The sequence below is a fragment of the Carya illinoinensis genome, chromosome 2, assembly GCF_018687715.1.
Source record: "Carya illinoinensis cultivar Pawnee chromosome 2, C.illinoinensisPawnee_v1, whole genome shotgun sequence".
Taxonomy (NCBI): domain Eukaryota; kingdom Viridiplantae; phylum Streptophyta; class Magnoliopsida; order Fagales; family Juglandaceae; genus Carya; species Carya illinoinensis.
In genome coordinates, this window is record NC_056753.1 from 36,114,810 (window position 1) to 36,138,380 (window position 23,571).

Consider the following 23,571-nt stretch of genomic DNA (forward strand, 5'->3'; position numbering starts at 1 on the left):
ATGCAGTGAAGCATTTTCTATAAAAAAAAAAAAATAATACATATAGGAATGTGGCAAATCACTCGATTTACGTTTAGAATGCCTGTATTGTTTGAAGAATAATGGTAGAAAATAATCGTGAAATTTGTAAATACTGTATAATTATTTTAAAAAATAGTAAAATGGGATCCAATATAAATGTATGTATTAAAACAAGGATCGAGTTTGGGCAAGTCTGACGTGCTCTTTTGGGATTATTGAAGAATTAGTTTAAAATTTATTCAGAATTGAGAGCCAATTATATATCGCCATTGGGCACAGGGTTCCCCTTCCCCATCTCCTTCCAGAGTCCGTCCGTTTTAGTTGCAGAGGCAGTACTAATTTATCCGCAAAGCGAAGCAGCCAACATAAGAAACAGCCTCGAAATTACGCTCTCCAAACATATCCTTAACCTCTTGCTCGGGGGACATGTCCTCTTCCTTGAACTACTCAAAAGACAAAACACATGTTACTATGTTACTATGTCCGTTTTTGTTGGATCTGAGACTATTATTTTTAAGTTAAAACGTGGGAATAATGATCGGATTTAAGATAAAATATTATAGGGAGCAAAATGAGTGCACATGTGCTAGGCCCACCTAAGGCTCATAAAGATTAAAACACTACAATATTATGCAAAGACAGACATGATCGGATATAAAACAGGAGAGATTGGAACATAACAAATAGAAATAAGTTAAAACAGAGGACAACAATAGAGAGAAAATGGGGTTGCGGATCCACTTCCAGGATAGGATATTGGACGGATGGAGAGGATAGGAACCATAGAGCTTCGAGAGTAGTATCCTTGAATGAAAAGCTTGTATAAAACTTTACTTGTAGTGAATTTTTCACCCAAGATCCGTAGACATAAGTCTCAACGTCGAATCACGTAAATATTCGCTTCCTTTACTTCTGCATTTATCAAGTCATCCATGAATGAGCATTTGGAACATACCACCTTTAAGAACCATTGCGTTAAGAGATGAGAGTCACTGACCATGCTACGAAATTCACCATTTATCAAGTCATCCATGAATGAGCATTTGGAACATACCACCTTTAAGAACCATTGCGTTAAGAGATGAGAGTCATGACTGACCATGCTACGAAATTCACCCGTGACAAAATAATGCACCAACAAATATAATATTACTTCACATAATTATTTATGATTGGTATTATTCATCGTGACATCGTTTTTTTAATTAATCATTTATCATCTTATATAATATTTAAAAATTCATGTATTATTTTTCATCTATCTCATTTCATATCAAGGTCTCGTTTAGATGTTGTAATGAGATGAGAGATTTGTTAACAATAATAAAATAATTTAGGAATAATAATAAAATTGTTTAAATTAAGATATTTTAGAAAAAGAGATAAAGTTAAATAAAAATATTATAAAGTTAAAATATTATTAGAATATAATTTTTTTAATATAATTTTTGTTTTAAAATTTAAAAAAATTGAATTATTTTTTATATTTTATTTATAATTTTTAAAAAATTATAATAATTAGATAATTATTATAGGACAAAGTTGAAAACTTAAAATTTAAAAATATTTATATTTATAATATTCAAAAGAGATAAGATGACAAGAAATCCAAACGGGCGTTAAATGAAACGAGGATTACGTTTGGGGCCTCTGAAATCCCCCATGTGTCGCGCGCTTATAAATATTTATCCATCGAGTCCGAGCTTAACCAACGCTCTGCGTAGTCTGGAGTCTGTACAGCTCAGACCCATCACCGACGGTACCAACCGTTGGGGGTGTTAGTGAAATAAAATCCCCATTCTGGAGATTAGGCTAGGTTCGAGGTCTTGATCCGGTGCGAATCTAAGGTAAGATTGCACGTAGACTTCGTTACTAGTGTGTCATGGGGAATTCTGTCGGATGCCTGCTTTGATTCATGATCTCAACGGTGCTTGGAGTTCTATACCGCTTCGTTTGTTTAGGTTTTTGAGAGGTTTTGCTTGTGGCTATGAACGTTATCTTAAATGTGTTTCGAATTTGATTTGCTGTTGAGTGGTAAATTCTTTGTTTTGTTTGGTTTGATTTCTGATTTTGCTCGTTCTTTTTAATGAATTTTGTGCATACTTCGATTCCATTTCCTTTTAGCATATTAAGTTGCTTGAATGAATTTTGCATTTTTTGTTCAGATCTGGTAATGATAGCGTTTTCAATCGTGCTTGGATTAGCCACTGTGCCTCTTTTCCCCTTCTCCAGATAAAATTCCAATGGAAATAATAATTTGTCAAATTTCTTGGCTATTTCTCAATAAGTTCGTTCTCGGCTTTGTCACGTCAGTATATGAAGTTTTGGTTTTCTTCTGTTGATTTGACTCATGACTGAGGTTAGTTCTTCTACGCTTAAGTGATGCTCTGAATAAGGACTTAACAGAGGATTACGATTCTAGTACCAAATCCCAACTAATAGGAGTGAGTTTATAATTAGTTGATAACCGATCCAAAAAAAGAGTTTTTAATGAGTTGATGTCTTAGAAGGATCCTGCTGAATTGGCATGGATATACATTTGGAAGTATGATTTTATTTGGCATACACCAATCAGAATTTTCTTCCTCGAATTAAATTGATTTTTATTTTTAAGAAAATGTTGATGATGTCGATGCTGCTGAATTTTTGGCATGGATATACATAAAGGAGACTGGGGGGATCTATCTACTATCCGTACGAGTATTTTCATTTTGTACCATTCTGTATTATATTTTTTTCTAAGATTCTGACTATGATCTCAACAGGAAGAGCAAGCGGCATATCACAATGAAGGCACTTATTCTCGTTGGAGGGTTTGGAACAAGGCTGAGGCCATTGACACTAAGTTTCCCCAAGCCGCTTGTTGATTTTGCCAACAAACCTATGATCCTTCATCAGGTATTTCTTCAAGAGCGTTCTCTTCTTTTGATTTCATGTTTGAGGTTTACAATCAAGAAGCAACTCATGTTAACATGGAAAATGCGGGAAGCAACTACCAACGGATGACCAAGTACCTCAGTGCTCCTTAGTCATGTAGTGAGCATCCATGTAGATTTTGTTACCTAATGTTTTAGGCCCTCTTGTGGTAATATTGCTCGTTTTCTCTCCCCATCTACTTGGTCATGTAGTGAGCATCCATGTAGATTTTGTTACCTAATTTTTTAGGCCCTCTTGTGGTAATATTGCTCGTTTTCTCTCCCCATCTTCCCCCCTCCTCACTCTGTTTGTGTTAACTGTAGGTTGACATTTATTTTGAATTTTTCCCCAGATAGAGGCTCTTAAGGCTATCGGAGTCACTGAAGTGGTTTTGGCTATTAATTATCAACCAGAGGTGAAGAGATGAAAGCTTCTATATTACTTCAACCATACAATGCTTATTCGAGTATAAAGATTGATGCTTCTGAAATTTGGAGAACTAATAATGGGCTCACTCCTTATTTCTGCAGGTGATGTTGAACTTCTTGAAGGATTTTGAAACAAAGCTTGGGATCAAGATCACTTGCTCGCAAGAGACCGAGCCACTCGGCACTGCTGGTCCTCTGGCTCTTGCTAGGGACAAACTAATAGATGAATCTGGTGAGCCATTTTTTGTCCTCAACAGTGATGTTATAAGTGAATACCCACTTAAGGAAATGATAGCATTCCACAAATCCCATGGAGGGGAAGCTTCGATAATGGTCACCAAGGTACACTTGTGTACAAAATTTAGTTTATTGAAGACCTGTTGAAATCCCTAGACAAAGTTGTCTGAAATTTACTTCTTATCATGTAGGTGGATGAGCCATCAAAATATGGTGTGGTGGTTATGGAAGAATCTACTGGGAAAGTTGAAAAGTTTGTCGAAAAACCAAAACTATTTGTTGGTAACAAAATCAATGCTGGAATTTACCTGTTAAACCCCTCAGTTCTGGATCGAATTGAACTGAGGCCTACCTCAATTGAGAAAGAGGTCTTTCCAAAGATTGCAGCAGAGAAAAAGCTTTATGCTATGGTGCTACCAGGATTTTGGATGGACGTTGGACAACCGAGGGATTATATTACTGGCCTGAGACTCTACCTAGACTCATTGAAGAAGAAATCCCCGTCAATGTTGGCCACTGGCCCCTACATTGTGGGGAATGTTATAGTAGATGAGACCGCCAAAATTGGCGAGGGGTGTTTGATTGGACCCGATGTTGCAATTGGCCCTGGTTGTGTTGTTGAGTCTGGAGTTAGGCTCTCTCGCTGCACAGTAATGCGGGGAGTCCGCATCAAGAAGCATGCTTGCATTTCCGGCAGTATAATTGGATGGCACTCCACTGTTGGGAAATGGGCCCGAGTAGAGAACATGACCATTCTTGGGGAAGATGTACATGTCTGTGATGAAATTTACAGTAATGGTGGTGTGGTTTTGCCCCACAAAGAGATCAAAGCAAGCATTTTGAAGCCAGAGATCGTAATGTGAGGGGATGTTTGTGAAATTAGTTTATTTGTGTTTGGGAAGTAGTAAGTTACTGGGTCTGAATTGTGTGTGTTCTTTTCTCATCTCTGCAAGGCGTACAAAGTCGGTTTCTTTCTGGAATTCGGAGTGATGTGAGTTAAAAAGCTGAAGGGTCAGTTACTTTTATGGAGGGCAGATTATCCACATCGATGCGATGTTTTAATCATTGGTGTATATGTAGTAATAAATTATTTGTTGGTTTGCCCAACCTTGTGTAACTTACCAAGATGGGTCTTTATTTATGTAACATTTTTTAATCAGGTATCGGTGCAATGTCCCAGTGTTTGTATTGAACATGCTCGTACACATGTCGGTAGCATTGGCTTGAATATTCTCTTTCTTCATATTTAGAGGGACAGCTTTTGAACCTCGAACTACAAACAGCTCAGCTCAACAGAAGTTTGTCATGCAGTTTCTCTCCCATTATATCATCACAATGGATGGAATGGAGCAGATTTGACTTGATTTTCACTTTCTTACCAAAATCTTCGTATATTTTTTCGAATTTTAGCCGGGGTAAAATACAATTTAAAAAAAAAAAAGGCCAAAAATTTTGGACTGTTTATGGCTTTATGCCCCCATCCATGCTACGTAAAGTGGCACCGACAGTTTAGACACAAGAAAAGGAGAGGAGAATGCGTGGCCTACCATGTGAAGTTGAACAACCTACTCTGCAACGTGAACATGTTGTAATTATAAAATGATATAAAATAGTAATAATAATAATAATAATCCTTTAAAAAAATAACAATAAGAATAATTATAGAAAACAATTGCAACCGGCGGCTATGGTTTAAAAATTAAAATTAAAACACGTGCAATTCATCATGGACCCCGTGCCCAATCCTTTTCGCTATAAATTAAAAGTAAAAAGAAAAACTCGAAAAATAAATGAAAAAGGAGGGAGAAACGGAGGAGATGATTTGATCCTCAACACATAGCAACTTCCGTGTTAATTTGAGTTGCAAAGCGGCAGTCTGTTCCAGAGTCCCATGCCCCCCTTGCACGCCAGACATTTTACGGAGGGGTCGTGTCGTGCCCCTCTGGCCACGGCTTTACATATGGATAAAGTAAGAACATGCAGCACAACAACAATAATTCTTTTGGGTCACCCCACCACCACACATAAGTGCCTAGGTATCGTATGATGTATCTGTCAACCCACTACCGTTGGAATATCGAATATTTTAATATTGTACAATATTTACTTAGATGAGGTTGAAATATAAGGTCGAAATTAGCTTTATTATAACACCTCGTTAATCCGTCACAATTTAAATGGTTGAAAAAAATGACTTTAATTGTTTAATTTATATTTCAAGAAGAGGTTAGTCCAATCCATTTAGGTCTGTAGACGACAATCTATGCTATCCGGAAAACAATTTGTTTTGACTGTAATACTGTTGTATATAAATGCCGTGTATTTTTAAACTATTTGAGTTTCTTATTATGGATATACGAGTTTTCTTTCACGTTTGCTGTAATATGTACGTCAATACATTTCTTTCATTTCCTTATGCTTACTAATGAGTTTACAATGTGATTAAGTGTTTGAAGATCTTGTGGCTCGATCTGGTTCCCTGAAACTTTAAATTAGCATTAAACAGGTACGTGAGGAGCATGTGTTGTGTATCTGAAAAGATGTCCTAAGTAATACACGTGTTGCAGATCTGTTGTACCATATATATACTCACTTATGTCTTGTAACCCTAATGACAGAACTCATTTTGTATCGGCTGAAATCAGAGAGGCAGAGAGGAGAGGAAAGGGCGATTTTCTAGGGTTTTCTAGGGTTTGCTTTTGAGTGGAGAAATCTGTATGATTTCTATGTGAGAAATGAGAGGATTTTGTAACACTATGAACTGAGGCTTCTCTATGATTCATTGATTTATCAATAAAGATCTCTGAAGCCATTCCTGTCATGGACGTAGACCATTAGAATCGAATCACGTATCTCAGTGTGTTCTTTCCTTGCTTTCCTATTTTATTGTTCATACTTATTTTCTTGTAATTTTTTTGTATATCTATTCTTGGTTTATCTTGTTGATTCGACCATAATATTTGTTCTGTGAAGTGCTTTATATATTGATATTTGGATCTGTGTTGGTGTACTGCTGGTTTTGTGAATGTAGCTGATATATTGTGACTATTGTGAATCTTGAGTATTTTGTTTTGAGTCAAGAAACAGAAAAATATTATCTATTGTTGTTTTTCAGAAACGAAACTTATATAAAACTGTTAGAAAAGAGTGGATTTTCATTATTAATAAAACCTTGGCAATTTATTTTATTAACTATAAAACATAAGTTTTAAAACATATGCAAATGCACATATATGATATTTTATGATATGGTGCGCAGATTTAACTCTAGGGTATGTTAAATTCATTTATTTGATCAGTTTTTCTATTTCTGGCTTTAATTCCTGGGATTACCTAGCTTTGCTGAAAATCATCAAAGTGAAACCACTAACTCCCTATTCGATAGGGTGTGTTCTCACAAGTGCAGAGAAAAAAAAAAATATACCGACTTCGACGATAAATAAAATCTCCAAAGCAAAGAAAACAGAAATAAAAGAGTTAACTTTCGATATTGTCCTAAATCATCATACTTGAAAAGCTTACGGGGATGTAAACCGGGTGAGTTTGAAAACTAGGATCAAATGCATTTCGGGGGCATTGGCAACAAAGTGAATTGATAGAATGGACTAGTAATTATCAGGCCATGAACTATGGGACTAGTTTGCGAGGTCCTTGTGGGTGTAGACCACCCCTTTATCACCATCAACCACTTGTCCACTTCCTCTGAGAATCCTGCATGTGCAACAAGAGTAACTTAGATCGACAGAACATATTTATACCCATTTTAGACTCCCTGCGAGTGCTAAGACGTGTTCCTTGTGAAGCTGCATCGTTTACCTTGCTAAAATCAATTCATACGTGGTGTGTGACTATGTGCATGTGATAATACCAAAGGAAAATAAAATAGTTCCATCTAAATTGCGCTAGCATTACAGGGATTGTTACTGATCAGGGATTCCTGTGTTATTCATTGAAGGGTAAAAATGACAGAACTTTGAATCCATTAAATTTACCAACAAATATCAGTAGTTCATACCATCGTGTTGTTAACAATCCTTCAACTCCTACTGGACCCCGGGCATGAATCCGGCTTGTGCTTATCCCAACCTATTCAGCCATCGAGGAGAATCAAATGCAAGAGCAACGACTCAACTAATTTTCTGAATAATTCCTAAATGATGTTATTATACCTCTGCACCTAGTCCAAATCGAGCCCCATCACAAAATCTGGTACTTGCATTGTGAAAAACAGCAGCACTGCCAACAAAGCGCATTAAATGTGTCATTGAAAACATTCAAATGATGAAAAAAAAGGAATCAGGATACAGAAGCAAGAAAGGACTATATCTATTCATAATATAGACATATTTCAACCTGTCAACTTGACCCAGAAAAACTTCAGCAACTTCATGGTCTTCTGCAATGATACAATCAGTGTGTGCACTGCCAAAATATGAGAGGTAAGTGAAGTTGATACATTTCCCAGTCTATAGGAAGTAAATATGGATGCGTGCATAGACACGGAGAGAGAGTATGTTTTGTATTAAAATGAAAAAGCTAACATGCCTTCCATGTTGATGTATATGATCAATGGCTGCATATACATCATCCACAAATTCCACAGTGCAAGCCATTGAATTGTACTCATGATGAAATGATCGTGCCTCCGGAATATTCAGCAAGGAGCTTGCTCTTGGCCCTCCATATAACATCACACCTGCAGAAGAGGTATGTCAGTTGGCTATACTATAGAATCTTCTAAAGGCATTTTCTGCCTTTTTGTTTGTTTGAAAAGATATAGAACAACTTTACTTCTTGCATTTAGTAAAAAACCATTGTTTACAAAACCCATCTGGAAGACACTGAAATGAAATCTCGACCTTTGAAACTGCCTCCAATTTGATCTGACACTGTAATGCAAAACCCAAAGGATATACTTTTGACACTCCTGTTGTCCCATTTGGATTCTTTTCCCTCCAAAATGGCAAGAATGCTTAATGAAGGAAAACAAAAATATCATTTTTACCAAATTGTCCAAAGGTGACACGACTTTTAATGAGTGTCTTCATTGGTAATTTGAAATGTTGAGGGGTGATATGGGAAGATGAATATCTATATACAGGGACTTCTTGAAAGTGAAGATGCTCAATACGAGAAAGGAGTAAATTAGTTTGAAAATCATCCTCAAGTTTCTATTAAATAGAAGGCGAGGAAAAAATACTGATCAAATTAAACTTACTTCCGCAAATATGGAAAAGTTAAAAAAAAGAGAGACTAGCCACAGTTGATTGTATAGAGGTTCATAATATAAAGAGAAACTTAGGATGCATACAAACACCCCCAAACTAAGCATGCAAGGAAAGCCTGACCTTCAGTCTGAAGGTCAACAATAATCTCATTTAATCCTTCAGTAGGAACCAAATCCTTATGTACAAGGAGTGTTTCCTGAGAATAGCAACAGAGCAACAACAGATAAGGTAAATCCAAACTTACGGTAATGATATTCAAGGTCAATAGAACTGAGAGTATCAAGAAAAAAAAAAAAAATGTATACAATAGGTAGGTTATACCATTGCATTACAGGCTGCTGGATAATCTACTTTTGCATCCAAAACAATTTTCTTTGCCATATCCATGTTAGCAGATTTATCAATGTAAACATGGCAAATTCCGTCTGGGAAGAAAATAACGCAGCTTTAGTCATTGTGTTTTCTAAAGGAGGAATTTTACCCAACCTGAGCAAGCACACATTGCAGATTATACATGAACAAGAGAATATATGTAGTTTGCCTCACCAGCATGGCCCAGAACGGGAATTTTAGTGGAATTCTTGATTTCAGATACAAGTTTATTGCTGCCTCTTGGAATCACGAGATCAATTACATCATCAAGCTGACACACAAACATGAATGCTCAATTCCAACTTGGATCTAAACTCAATTAATATTCTGATAGTGAACATGTTTAAAAGACCATCATTTATCATAAACTCTACAAACCTTAAGCAGATCAGGAATCTCATCTCTAGAAGTCACAAGACCTATAAGTTTTCCTCCAACATTTTCTGGGATGGCTGTGGTAATGACCTACAAATTTCAAAAGGAAGGGTGACTTAATGAATGATTTAAGCAACAATAAAATAAAAACATCATTTATATGTAAGAACAAAACCTTGTGTAAGATTGCATTTGACCGTTTGGCTTCCTTTCCTCCTTTCAAGAGAAGTCCGTTTCCACTTCGAATTGCCAAGGAAGCTATCTATTCAAATGATAAAAAGGATGAAATGATGTTATAATCATTCGAATATAGTGCAAGCCGCTCGCAAAGGATACTATGTTTAAAATCATATTATTATTAGCTTGTGTTTTACTTGAAGGTTTTTATAAGTTGATCGAGGAACAACAGCCCCCAAAGGCATAAAAACCAAATAAACTCATTCACAATATCAAGAAAGTGTTAAGAGCTGCAAATGATAATCCAAACGTTAGGTCCTATATACCTGCACCAGTGCATCAGGACGAGACTCAAAAACAATAAGTAGAACGCCCAAGGGACTTGATGTTTTCTCTAGAACAAGTCCATCTGCAAGCTGGATACAAGAATAATAACAGAATCATTACATGTTAGACTGAAAATATCTTATTTGGAATACAGATTGTAAAGCTGTCTCTCTCCAAGAAATCCTAAAAAATACCAAGCTAGCTAAAAATAGGTTGTTTCATTCATTTGTGTATGAAATAGAAATTGCAGATTAGACTTCAAATTGATATAGAACTCCTAATACGTCTCTGCCTTTGGCGTTGGAATGTTAGGCAACCAAAAGCCTGAAAATATAATTACAATCACCTTTGCTCACCTGTGTTCTCTTTAGTACACGGCCAATTGGATCTTCCATGTTTGCAAGCACACGAATTGAATTTGCAAGGCTTGAAATCTGTTATTTACAATAAATCCATTCAGAGCAAGCACTTAAGCTAGACATTTTGTGCAATAAATAAACACTATTCAATAAATAAATAAACATTTTGAAAGACAATCTTATGTTGTTTTGCGTCTTGCCTTCCCTGGCTTTAAAGCAAGCCGAGCTATCAAGGATTTTTCATATCCTGCTTGCCGTGCCGAAGCGACATCCACTTCATTTTCAGAGTAAATTAGTTTTTCATTTGCTTCTAGGGCATCGGCTATGTCCAGAAGAATTTTTCTCCTATCATGCGAAGACAATGCCTGCAGAATGAGATATTATGGCATACCTTAAGTAACTTCATTTTACAAACTTAATACATTCACTCTGATCAATAGTTAAAGTTTCTTCTTCAATTTGGCTCATTCACGACGATACCTGAAGCCGTCTGGAGCTTTCCCTAGCTGAAACTGCCATCTCACGTGCGCCAACTTCTTTAATTGGGGCCCATAAATGTGCATTTTGATGAAAAAGGGTTCCAATACACTCTCCTTGAAGGACTTTAATGATGTTTTCAGCAGCGTACCCACTAGAAACAGCCAAGAAATCATCACACAATCAAGAAAAGCAGGCCAGCTTAAATCAAAATCAATCCCCTAACTCATACTAGTTATTTAAGTAGTTGGAAAAAAGAGAGCAGCTTTTGAGATGTAGCAGCAGAAGGTGGGGGTAGGGGAGGGACGGGAAGGTGGGGAGGGGTCATAATTTATTTAGCCTGAATTGAGAAAGGAAACCTGAAAAATTTGGAAACAGAAGTGAATGAAATGTAAATATAATATCCTGTACAGATATGTAAGATTCCTTTTCCTAGTTTAATTTACAGAAAGTAGAAATGGTTTATTAAATGAGCTTATTTCTTTCTTTTTTTAAGAAAATATTTCTGACTCAGGCCACAGCCAAAAAAATGTTTCGGGACATTTTACAATAGAAATTATCTGAATAGAAGATATTCCAGGACATATTGTCAGTCATTGCACTATGCTTAACCAAGTATTGAAATACAGGCATATAGGACAATAGTATACCTGGTGATAACAACTGGGATGCCAGCACTAGCGGCACTGACAGCAGCTTTTACTTTTGCAGTCATACCTCCTCTTCCCACCCTAGACTTGTCTCCAAAAGTAATTTCACCCTGATGTTTTTCCTTAATGTACGTATGGATTAGCTTTGAGTTTGGATCACTTGGAGGGCCGCTGTAGAGACCCTCTACATCACTCAATAAAACAAGAAGATCAGCTTTTAGCTCCAAAGCTAGTAGAGCAGCCAAACTATCGTTATCCCAAAATATACCAGAAGAATCCTGGAAAAGTGGTCATGATCAGAATTATATGAATAAATTGCACAATGAGTACCACAATTTGGAATGGATGTAATTTAAGAGGCAGTCTAGGAAACATATTTTTGAAACTTGGTTATGTGCCAAAAATGGTCATAAGATACTAATTTAAATTATATTAATGGTAAATGCTTGAATCTGCCATCTCAATAAAACAAGAAGATCAGCTTTTAGCTCCAAAGCTAGTAGAGCAGCCACACTATCGTTATACCAAAATATACCAGAAGAATCCCGGAAAAGTGGTCGTGATCAGAATTATATGAATAAATTGCACAATGAGTACCACAATTTGGAATGGATGTAATTTAAGAGGCAGTCTAGGAAACATATTTTTGAAACTTGGCTATGTGCCAAAAATGGTCATAAGATACTAATTTAAATTATATCAATGGTAAATGCTTGAATCTGCCGTCATCTTCCCGTTATCCCAAAAGTATTCTTTGAAATGTGGGTTCAGTGAGTGCATGCGCACATACTTGGTTCATTTTGCAAATGATGAACAGTTTCTCCATAAAGAATAAGAAATGGATACATCCTTATCCATTGTATCCAGGTATTAATTGTCAATCCAAATTCATCACTATTATGTAGCAGCCTACCCTCAACTCAACAAAGACCTGATAATAAATTTTTAGTAGCTAATGAAAAGTAAATACTGTAACGCAATAAAGCCCAATAAGATTAATTTTGAACAAAATGTGAGAGAATTGACAGAAAAGAAGCAACTGTAGCCCATAGACGAAAGAAGATGTATCTCCAGAATTTTTTTACTATTCACAGTCTTGTCAACTGCTTGATCGTGTTACAGCCTTACTAAGTTAGGTTGGATGGCTTCTTACCCATACTACTACTTGTTGACAGTAATAATAATAATAATAATAGTGAACAGCTTGTGTTAAAAAAAAATTACTTTCAGCACAAACAAAGAAGCCAAAGAATGGCAGCATACCACATATGGAGCTTCCCTGGTACTGACTGCATCATTTTCATTGAATATAGGAATAACCTTCAGAGTTAATAGTGACTTTACAGTTTCACTCAGTTGGTTTCTAAAATCTCTATCCCTAAAATCATTATCTGTCACAAGAAGCTGAGCTGATGTGATATCCAGCTGCAGGAAGGGAAAAAGTCAAAAGAGATTTAAGACATTTGATCCCAAGCATACACAAAAAAGGATGAAAACTGAAAAGCCATCGTAAAGCACCCAACAAGTCTACCTAGAAAGATCAGATCAGACTCCAATACAGGAGAACAGATATAGCTCAACCATCATATTACCTGAGTAAATAATGTGTCGTAGAGAGCCATAAGACTGTTTTGTCCAACAGCGGCACATGCCTTCCCATCAAGTTCAACTTGTGGTTTTTGAAGATCGGCAAAGCTGCAAGCCAAAAATTGCCAAGTTCTTAAACAATTCAAACTAGCTCAAAATTAACCCCCCCAACCCCTGGGTTCTAAGATAAGATCTGATTAACTTTTTAGAATTTGTTGTCTTAAGATGGAAGCAGTGTCCAACCTACTGTTGACTAATCTCCTGAATCGAAGCCGTTGACGGCCAAGACCAACAGCACCAGAGGACACTACAATGACCTCGTAACCTTGGGAGTTCAATGTCTTAATCTGTATCACAGCCAAAATCTAATATTACAAAACCACCGAACATGTTCCCAATTTAAGAACAATGTAAGCTGACGTGATACAGTATACCTGCTCACATAGAGCGCCTAATCTTCCCAACGCTAATCTTCCATCAGCTCGAGTGACAACAGCGGTCCCAACCTTCAATAGTTAAAAACAAAAGATCAACAAATGTGTAAAAGCATCAATTTTTCAAATTTTTTGGGCAAATCAAGGTGAAAATACTGACGCTTCCTTAAGGTGAAAATGCGCATAGGATTTGAAATGAAAACCTCATAAGATATAGAAATTATATGATTTTTGAAAAACTCGCGCTTTCTTTAATTGAGAATCAAATACAGGAAACGCTAATAAAGTTTGCACAAGAAAGAGAAGAAAATAGAAGCAAAGAAAAAAGGAGGTCCGTTCAGGTCGTACTACAATGAGTTTGACCGATATGTTTTAACAATTGGACATCAGTATTCCCTTCCATTTGCCACTAAATCCGAAATTTCTATAATCTCTTGTCGGCTTCTTTCCTCATCAATTAACAAAAAACCAATTAAAATTCTTATCCACTTTATTTCTTCCCTCATTCGATATACAAACAATGAACACGTTTTCTGAGCAATTTCAGCTGCTAACAAATACAGGAGTAAGCGTATATAGAGCTGAGCAGATTGAATACATAAGCAAAGGATCGGAGAAAAAAATAGCAACTTCGAATACTGTCATTAAATACTGTCATTATCAGATTGAAAACGAGAGAATGCCATGTTAAATTTTCCGAAAAAACCCGGTTAAAAGGGAAGTGGCACAAACTTCATTCTTGTTTTGGTTAAATAACAGAACAGGAAGGATAATTTGAAGTTGAGAAAGATGTGAGAGAGACCTTGACAACAAGGCGCTTGACGTCCTTGACGAAAGTTCGGGAACGATCCATGTCTTAGTGGTTTCGGTGGACGATTCCAACTCCGTCCGAAAAAATGAGGCGACTCGGAGTCGGAGGGCGCAGCTTCTTGACAGGAGTTGTAGTTTAGGTTTTTTGAGATGTCCGTTATAAGCTGATGTCTGAATCCGTGGGCCCAGATGCCTTTGCTAATTGTAATAATTATTTAACAAAATATATTAAAATTTAATTTAATGACAGGATGCCATGTTATATAAGGAAGAGGATTTTGTGGAAGTTGAAAATAAAAAATATTTTGTACAGTTCGGTCCGTGACTGAGGGCTCGGTATCGTGATGTGGCGTTTGGTAATTGGGAAGGGCAAGGCCATGAAATAGGTTAATTTGTTTTCGAACATGACCACAGGCGGCGTACGCCTTTATCGTCCTTTTGGCTAAGATCAAACGACTACAGGCGCGCAGGGCGCTTTGGGCTTGGTAAGGACGCAACAAAGTTTGTACGTCTGCTTATATGTCGTGTCATGTGGCTCAGAAAACACAGGCAAAAAAAATCCCCCTACGTTTCTAACCAAAAATTTCACTTACATTTGGAGCTAGTGAACTACCAACATTCAATCTGTCATGCGCTCACGTCTTGCATTTTGCTGGCAACAGTCAATCCTTGGAAGGTCGGTTCTGTGTACGTTCCTCCAAGCAACCCTCTGCGGAAAGGAAACGCTATCCAAAACAAGACACGGAACCATTGGGCATTGGCATTCCGTTGGCTTAAACTAGAGGGGCTTGTCCCCATAGTTTAGACCTTAGAGCATCCTCATCCGATTCCTCATCTCCATCCCTATAATTTAACTCAAAATCACATTTTCTCAAATTTATCCCTAAATTTTATTCATCTTCTAAAAATCTCCTACATCCCATTCCTCATCCCTATCTCTATTCTATTAAATAATATTTCTTTATTCTTTTTTTATTACTTTTTTCTCTCTCTTCCATTTACAATTTTAACTACTAACTCTTTCGTCTTATTATCTTCTTTTCATTTTCACTTTCTAGTAAAAAAATACTACGAATCTTATACTTTTAGTGCCAATCAGAAGCAAAATAAACTGAGAGATATCCTAAACTCCAATGGATAAACGTACTAGTCACAACTGAGTCCGAAAGCATTTTGATCTTTACGTATCAAACAATGAAAAACGTAAAATTAAGCACGTGATGAATTGAAGTTTCAATTACGTTTAGAAGGATGACAGAATTAAAATGAAAATGACAAGAAGAAGTCCAAACATCCACAAAGCAATGAGATTTTCATCATCGTTTCTATATCAAAAACAAACCTAGTAATTTTAATCTCCAGCATTTCATCCGAAACCAAACAGTATATTTTCATCTATATACATTCCATCCGCAAAAAAACAGAACACAAAAGGAAAACAAATCGTTAAGCCTTGGCTCATATGAAGTCACATAATCAACTATTCCACTACATCATTACCACATAACAAATCAAAATTTTCTAGTCTATGATTATCAAATAACAATTCGTCCTGTAAAATCACATCATCTATTTTTATTTGTAAAACAGTTCTTGACACTGTCAAAAACCATGAATTAAACCACATGCCCTCAACTGCCTTGCTTGACTCCCCTCCCTTTTCATTGAACACAGTTTTCATTGAACACAGCGAGCTTTTTCTTCCTGCCCCATCCCAAGTGATTTCTGAGCCTTTTCAATGCCTTCTGGATCTGCAATGCAATGATTTTCATAAACTGTTGCAGCATACTTAAAATTAATAGTATGGAATAAGAAAATGTCAAGGGCTTGATCACAAGACCTAATCCTTCAGACTTTCAATGGACTTGTGTGCAATTATGAGACCAACATTAGCTCCCTTTTTAAAGGATAATAACCAAAATTTTGGTTTGGAAGTAACCTCAACAAATTCTGAGCTTAAAAGTTTGATGAGATAAGGTACCTTGAGTGTACATTGAAGATCTCTGCACTAGTTCTTTTTACGTCTTATTAGCTAATTCTTTTATTATATATTTATGTGTGTGTGAGAGAGAGAGAGAACCATCTACCTGAATTTATACTTCAGTCCTTCAAACAGATGTCATTAAAAATAATTATATTACTTCCACAAGCATACTTGTTATGATGCAGAAATACCAAAAGTACATAACTCTAGGTGCAGTGAAAGATAACAGATTAGGCCAGAGGGTGGGGGAAACATAAATGGTAAATTTTTGTAACCGAAAAGGAAAAATAATAATAAGAATCCTTGGAACTAAAAGGTTGAAAATGTTGCATTGTACAAGATAAATTAAACTATTTCCATCTTACTACTAAGAAATGCACATGGAAATCCACTTACCAAAGAACTGCATGAAAATGCAGGAGATATTATAGGCCATGGTAGGTGGACGAGGTTTCACAACAGTGTCAATGCTGAATACCCGTTGAAGAAACTATATAAACAAGAGTATTTCACGTCAAACTGAAGTAAGAACATATTCAGGCACAAACCTATTTAAAGAAAGCAGATGGAAATGATGAGTAAAATATTATCAATCACCAAGCGAATCATCATCTTTGAGGTCGTGGCGTTTGGACTTGTCGTTCTTTCTTCGAGGGACACACATCACTGATTCGACTCCAGGCTACTTCGTGACTTTGAGCTTTACATCCCGAAACTCCTCGACAGCCTCCTCTTTGCCCCTCCATGGTGCTGACGACATCAACTCCCTCTTCGCCCTCCCCAATATTGTATTGAGATTTACTATCACAGACTATCGATCTGAGAAGAGAGAAACATAAACGATGGAAAAGAATTGAGAATCACTTACAGGCGAAGAGAGGTGCTCGTTGGTGCTGCGTTGCGAGGTAGGGAAAAGAGAAGAAGACGCGGGACGAAGGAGAGAATCGTTGGGGCAGGAGCGATGGGGATGTACAGTCGTTCCCCATATATGGGGAACTTCTGTAGCACCCCTATACTTCATCCCCATTTTAGGGATTGGGATGGGGGGAGGTTTTTCATGAAAACCTTAAAAGTTTCCCTAAATTATAGGGATGGGGGGCGGATGCAGAACGGGATGCGAGTGCTCTTACAGGGGCATGAGCAGGATTCGTCCCTGCCCAAAAAGCCTTCATTGTCTTCATCGCCCAAGCACTTGTTCCTTCTTTGTAGTATCGGATCAATGGCATCCAATAACCTTTCTTCCTCCATTTTCTGCCCATAATATTGCACAACTCACATCATCTGCTTCCCTGTTAGCAACATAGTTCCAAAGCCATAGACATCGCTTGGAAGCGAGCTTGCCGGTGCCAAAAGAAACCATGGCTCTTGTAACTCCTCGCTTGCTCAAGACCCGGTTGGAGGGGCTCGGTGCCAAAAGAAAAGGTTGCGTGCGTTTGCTTCGACCTAAAAAGCTAAAGATAAAGAACTACTGCTTTTGGATCGGACTTGCTTTAACGCTTTACAACTTCATCATCCCTTCTATTCGCATTGAGAACATAATTGGATCGTAATCTGTATATATAAAAATTACTATTGGAGATTGAGCTGTAACTGTTTGCTCGACTCGCCAAATTTGGCTTCATTTTAGCAGTGATTATTTATAGAGGACAAGCTATGGCTTTACGTATCGAAGTTCAAGCGTAGCTGATGATTGTATTGCGGATCATAACTATACAACTTGTAAAATAATTAACTATGCTGGTCGGGGCAGTCGCTATGATAAAAAATTAGCGCGGTACTAAAAATGGAGCATATTTACACATGATTAAAGCATAGAAAACTCAACGATTGCGTTCTCTACTCTGTTGGTATTGGGGTGTTGCTGAAACTGACACAGAAACACGATCTCTCACATCAAAGGCACCAACCTCTCCCATAATTCTTTCTGGTCCCGCTTCGTGACTCAGATACTTCACAATGTTACAAATGCAACCAAGCGAGTAGAAGTAATCCCAACACACGGCAAACTCATCTTCCAGACAAATTCCCGTCCAGCTATTGCCTTAACAAAAAATGTCTCATAACGAAAGTAAACACACTAGTTTTTGATTTGGACACCGCACACGGCCAGCTGCATGAGCTCATGGAAAGAACCAGACTTTGATGAAGATTGCCAAAGCCATTTGCAAGAAAAATGCAGCAACCACCATCAATGAAAGATCGCTCCCCTCTATATAAGACCTGAGGTTCAAGGCAACAAAGCATGCTGAGGAAGAACCAGCAAGAATTATAATGATCCACCGAAGAAGCTCAACTGGGATGAGCAACAGAAACTGAAAAGTATTCCAATGCATATGTATTAGATTCTTCATGGTGCTCATCAATCTTTTCAAGGTGACTTCTTGGTGTCCAATCACAATGAAGAAGGCAGTTCACAATTAGGTTAAAGATAAGTTATGCAGGTTCAATGTAGAAAGTATTTCAGAGTGCACATATGCAAATCAGTAGCCCTCTAATCTATCCAGATATAGGAGTAGAAGGGGAGGGAGGGAGGGGGAACCATAAGCAAAGCAGAGAAGATAGCAACTTACTGAAGCCACAACAAAAACAAAGAGGGAATATCCCCACAAGCACCAAAATCGAACAAGGCTAGGATTTGAGCCCAGATAATGAAGCAAGAAGTAAAATGCCAAGGGCACCACAATCACATAACCATAGACTGAACCTCCTGCCACATTCATGTAGCTGACATCAAAGCTCCAAGAAGTAGAGCTGTCGCTGTGTTTCTGCATGAGGTAGGTGGCACAGTTTCCAAAAGCAGCAAGCACAAAGACCAATGTAGTGGATATCCAGATAAGTCCGTATCTAATACAAGGGAAAAAGAAAGGTCAAATATTAGATGCTCATGTAAAATCATCCTTGTGTTTGTCATCTAACCATGAGATCCAGAGCACAGAAAGAATGCCAAAAGGAAATGTATTTATCACATTGTCAAAAAGCTCAGATTTAACTCCTCGAAGGATAAATATATTACTCATTTACAGAAACTATAAGCATAGTTCTGTGGCTTTGTGTAAATCAGGAGGCAGAGTTAAAATGTTCAAAACGCATAAATCTTATTGTATAAAACATCTTTAACATACTTTTCTTATAATAAGATAAACATTTGTAGAAAACCCCTTGCCAGAATTTAGATTTATGCATAGATTAAAAAGGAAAAGAAAGAAGAGGCATTGCAGGTGTAATTAAATTTGCACAGAACAGTACGAGACAGGGTCATGAAACTGTAAGCATATTGAAAGCCTAAAAGTGCAGCAACCTTCAACCAACAACATGGGGGGTGGGGGAGGAAAAGAAAGATGAAAAGGCAGAGCACCTTCCTGGATTTCTGGTTTTTATCTGTCCTTAGCAACAACTTCTACCGGCCCCAAATTTTTAAAAACAAAGAACAATCTCATTGGTGCAGTAACTTTGCTTTTTTTTTTTTGATCGGTATTGGTGCAGTAACTTTGTTAACATGAGAGTTTCGTCTGCTTTACCATAATTGTGTTATTTGTAAGTCTAATTTCTTAGTCCTTTAAATCTTTAATCCAACTACTTACCCTGATTATATTTAGTTCTAGTTTATCATTTCATGATGTCCAAACAAGTCTTCCAGATGTGTTTTTATGAAACTGAGTTTGTAAATTAATTTTTTCATATTAGTTTACAACTCTGCATCGAATGTTAGAATATCAAAGGGATTTCCATTCAAACAGTTTTGATGCAGATACTGCCTACTACTTTCACATTCCTTTTTTCTGAAAAGTTAAAGGAGCACAAACGAGAGGAAAAAAATGCAGTACTCACAAGTCAGGGTTTGCATCAATCTTGCGAGAAAAATCTCCACCAATGGGATAAAAAGAACTCATCAGTCTGTTTAAGACAATGTCTGTATCAACATCGAAATATTGTATATATGAAGAGATATTAAACACTCCCTTCCAGCCATTTGCTGGCTGTTGCTCAAACCCTTCTGCAAGGATAGAAAGACAGAGAGATCATTAAACATGACGTGGATGTTGTAGCAGTCAATGGAAATGTCTCCAGTGCCACAAAAAATGACAGCTACAATTATAGTACTGCCTATAAATATGTATTACAAAATGACTGGGGTTTTAAAATTGGGTATCAACTATCAACTCAGTGCTATAACTACCACACATTCCTTAGGTAGAGAAGATGCAAGAAAGTTCCAATACGTCCAAAGAATCTCCCAATCATATATATGCAGCTGCCAGATAAGTTACGAAAATGAACTCCTGTCTGAACTCTCATTCAGTAGCTTTACCCATTAAGGTTTTAGTCTTATGCCCAGCCAACGGCCCAACATCTTCTGCAGCATCCAAATTAATTCATACCTCTTCCAATGATTCAATTTTATGTGAAATTATTTCCAATGATTCAATTTGATGTGCAATTCTTTCTGGTGACTCAAATTTACTGGGAGCACAAGCGGGAATTGCTGAGTAAGAATTTACATCAACAAGCAAAAACTAGAAGGAAAAGAAAATCCTAGTACATAAAAACTCTCCTTTCTCCATTTTTTTCACTAAACTTTTTCCTGAAATTGTTACCAAACTTTATAACTATTTTACTTATTTTCATTGATATACTTCGATAAGTTACAAAATCTAAACAAATTTCTGCTTAGACATCTCTTCTCCACTACCAAAAACAACCTCCCATCAGAATTCTCACTTCAAGAATATTAGCAGATGACAAACCCATATTTATCCTATTGTATTGTGATCAGATCTTCTGTCTCACGTTTCCACACTTCTGCTGTCTTTAAGTTCAAAAGACCTTAATGGAGCACAGAGAAGCTCGACCAAAATATTATCACCACCACCCAGATGGATAGGGGAAGATAAAGGTTTTTTGATATGTTGATACACGTTAAGCAAACAGTCATGACACTAAATTCTTACGAACATGTCTTTTTTCTGTTCACTGGGAATTCTAAAGAGAATCTCGCATTGAAACTAGATGAGTCTTGCGACCAAAGAAAGGAAAAGAAAGCCATCCTATGACATGAAATGACAGTTAAACTGCACTCTCTAAAGATATTAAACCATTTGAAGTTCTCAATTAACTTATTCAAAATTGCTCATGCTCCTTGAAAGCCTTGGCAATAATCAGGATCGCACTTGTCTAAATGGAAGATATAGCAATTAAAACACAACCCCCCCGCCACAAGTCCAGGAGAAAGAAAATTAAGAACTATACCAGTTGGACTTCCAAGAGTTTGATAACCCCGCCCTCTTTCTCCTCTTCTATTTGGAGGGAATATTTGCATATTTGCTTCAGGGACTGCATATGAGACTTATAAGTTCAGAAGAAAGTTTTAGGGGTACAAGCAGAGAATGATTCACATATAACGGTATCTGATTACAAGAAAACACTTGAATGCATTGGAAATAAATATCTTGGAAGTATAACCCCATACCCTCGTAGTTTGAAGCATTCTTTTCTTCACTGATGACAGCCTACGCAACAGAAAACAGAAATATAACAATAATAACAGTAACAATAAGAATTTGGGTGGGATGGGGTCGGGTCGGGGCAGAGAAGAAATAGAAGCTTAAGACTAAATACGATTTCGAACGTATATATGTGCTTTGTGCATATCATAATTATAACTAATGGGCAAAGGTCGATATAAATTATCTGGACCCAGATTTCAACCCCAAAGAAAGTAAACCTAATTTACAGCAAAAGTACATATTTGGTAACTTTGGCGAAGATGCTGCTTTGACATCACGGAACGAATCGGATACAACATAGTCACGGGATTAAGTTAAATGTTATCTACTCTAAAGTTTACAGAGTTAGGCAAGAAGTGAATACATAGATTGCGGCAAGTCCATTAGCGCTATCCAAAAAAGGGCATATTCTTTTTTGAAATGTCTATAAAACATTATTCATCGACATGATCAGGCTCCTTGCTCAGCAGGAGGGAGAAAGAAATAAACTAAATGCTTCATTTTCCTAGTAGAACCATTTGGCTGAGTTGATAAATTTGCCTCAAAATTGAATACAGAAAGGAGGAAATATCAGAGTACCGAGAACAGCTCGCATAGAAGGGCAGTTTGTGACGTAAATATTACTATTAGAAGGAGACAAAAAAAAAAGTAAACGGAAATGGATCGAAACTTACAGGCACCGAGCCAAGCAAATGGCTGGTGGGGAGGCTTTTGGAGGACTCCTCCATGATAAAGAGAACGATGGTACGGTTTGCCGTTTGGTGCTTACGAAGTCAATACGTCCCGAAGAATTTGAGTCAGAATCTGAGATTTACGAGAGCAGAAAAGGGGCTACGAAATTGGCCCTAGACATTGCTTTTCGTAGCTTCGAAGGAACGCGGAGGATCAGACCAGAGGCCGAGCGGTACTAGCTTAATGGGCGGGAGATCTTGGCACGCGCGTACAAGGAGTCTGAGGCACACGCAGGAGTTTGCTTTATACAGACAGTGAAGCGTGATGGTTACATTGGTTTATCTGGGGCTCCTCGCGGGCCAGTTATAATCATCATTCAATTTTTTTTTTCTTTTTTTTTTTTTTTGAAACTTTTATTATTATTATTATTTTTCCTTGATAATTATATTGTGTAGGAGTGATAAATAAAACTGTCAATACTCATGCATGCAATTCCGAAATACATGCATGCAAGACTGATACACCCAGCAGTAGACATTGTGTCGGCAAGGCATTAATCTTGCATGCATGTATTGCAGAATTGCATGCACGAGTGTTGCTTAATGCTTTGACAAAAGCAACTCAATTAATTTCATAAAAATTAAAAATAAGTATAGTTTGTGATGTATGAAATTATGAATAATAAAACTCTTTTTAAACTATTGTAAGTATCGATATTTTGAATTAAAGTAAAAACTATTATTATTTTAATATATAATAGTAATTGAATTGTAATATAATTGGTGCTGTATTAATGTAATAATAGAAAATGATAATATTACAATTATTTTACAACTATTTGACAACTTTATACCAAATGGAAGGTAATTTTGTAATATGAAAATTTAATTTTAGGAAAATGATACATATAATCATTTTTATAACTTTTTATACAACTATGTTTTAAATGAGTGGCATTTTTATAAAAGTAACATCATTTTACATAAATTATTCTTATTTTAAAACATGATTAT

The 23,571-nt window shown here is 36.8% G+C and overlaps 3 protein-coding genes and 1 long non-coding RNA gene across 6 annotated transcripts; 1 reads left to right on the plus strand and 3 right to left on the minus strand.

Annotated features, from left to right (window-relative positions):
- Positions 1 to 1,691: 1,691 nt before the first annotated feature.
- LOC122301438 (mannose-1-phosphate guanylyltransferase 1) lies at positions 1,692 to 4,795 on the plus strand. Its single transcript, XM_043112806.1, has 5 exons — positions 1,692 to 1,868; positions 2,787 to 2,919; positions 3,290 to 3,352; positions 3,468 to 3,707; positions 3,794 to 4,795. The coding sequence occupies exons 2-5, from the start codon at positions 2,809 to 2,811 to the stop codon at positions 4,463 to 4,465; spliced, it is 1,086 nt and encodes a 361-aa protein (XP_042968740.1). The 5' UTR covers positions 1,692 to 1,868; positions 2,787 to 2,808; the 3' UTR covers positions 4,466 to 4,795.
- A 2,272-nt stretch (positions 4,796 to 7,067) lies between these two features.
- On the minus strand, positions 7,068 to 14,571 carry LOC122301437 (delta-1-pyrroline-5-carboxylate synthase). 2 transcript variants are annotated; one of them, XM_043112804.1, is made up of 20 exons: positions 14,391 to 14,571; positions 13,589 to 13,660; positions 13,398 to 13,501; positions 13,160 to 13,262; positions 12,831 to 12,992; positions 11,568 to 11,845; positions 10,921 to 11,071; positions 10,641 to 10,805; positions 10,438 to 10,515; positions 10,081 to 10,170; positions 9,753 to 9,839; positions 9,581 to 9,667; positions 9,377 to 9,473; positions 9,152 to 9,255; positions 8,951 to 9,026; positions 8,148 to 8,298; positions 7,956 to 8,024; positions 7,772 to 7,838; positions 7,618 to 7,688; positions 7,068 to 7,313 (listed from the first exon to the last, which is right to left on the minus strand). In XM_043112804.1, the coding sequence occupies exons 1-20, from the start codon at positions 14,439 to 14,441 to the stop codon at positions 7,238 to 7,240; spliced, it is 2,139 nt and encodes a 712-aa protein (XP_042968738.1). In that variant the 5' UTR covers positions 14,442 to 14,571; the 3' UTR covers positions 7,068 to 7,237. The 2 variants fall into 2 exon arrangements, with proteins under 2 accessions (XP_042968738.1, XP_042968739.1); XM_043112805.1 differs by lacking the exon at positions 12,831 to 12,992.
- Positions 14,572 to 15,762: 1,191 nt separating this feature from the next.
- Positions 15,763 to 17,865, minus strand: LOC122301440. Its single transcript, XR_006240186.1, has 3 exons — positions 16,980 to 17,865; positions 16,779 to 16,872; positions 15,763 to 16,149 (listed from the first exon to the last, which is right to left on the minus strand). It is a non-coding gene; the product is annotated as an uncharacterized LOC122301440 (long non-coding RNA).
- A 321-nt stretch (positions 17,866 to 18,186) lies between these two features.
- Positions 18,187 to 22,844, minus strand: LOC122301439 (protein YIPF1 homolog). 2 transcript variants are annotated; one of them, XM_043112808.1, is made up of 6 exons: positions 22,561 to 22,844; positions 21,850 to 21,889; positions 21,630 to 21,713; positions 20,211 to 20,376; positions 18,953 to 19,226; positions 18,187 to 18,602 (listed from the first exon to the last, which is right to left on the minus strand). In XM_043112808.1, the coding sequence occupies exons 1-6, from the start codon at positions 22,612 to 22,614 to the stop codon at positions 18,417 to 18,419; spliced, it is 804 nt and encodes a 267-aa protein (XP_042968742.1). In that variant the 5' UTR covers positions 22,615 to 22,844; the 3' UTR covers positions 18,187 to 18,416. The 2 variants fall into 2 exon arrangements, with proteins under 2 accessions (XP_042968742.1, XP_042968741.1); XM_043112807.1 differs by having other exon boundaries at positions 18,187 to 18,694; positions 22,561 to 22,842.
- Between the last annotated feature and the right edge of the window lie 727 nt (positions 22,845 to 23,571).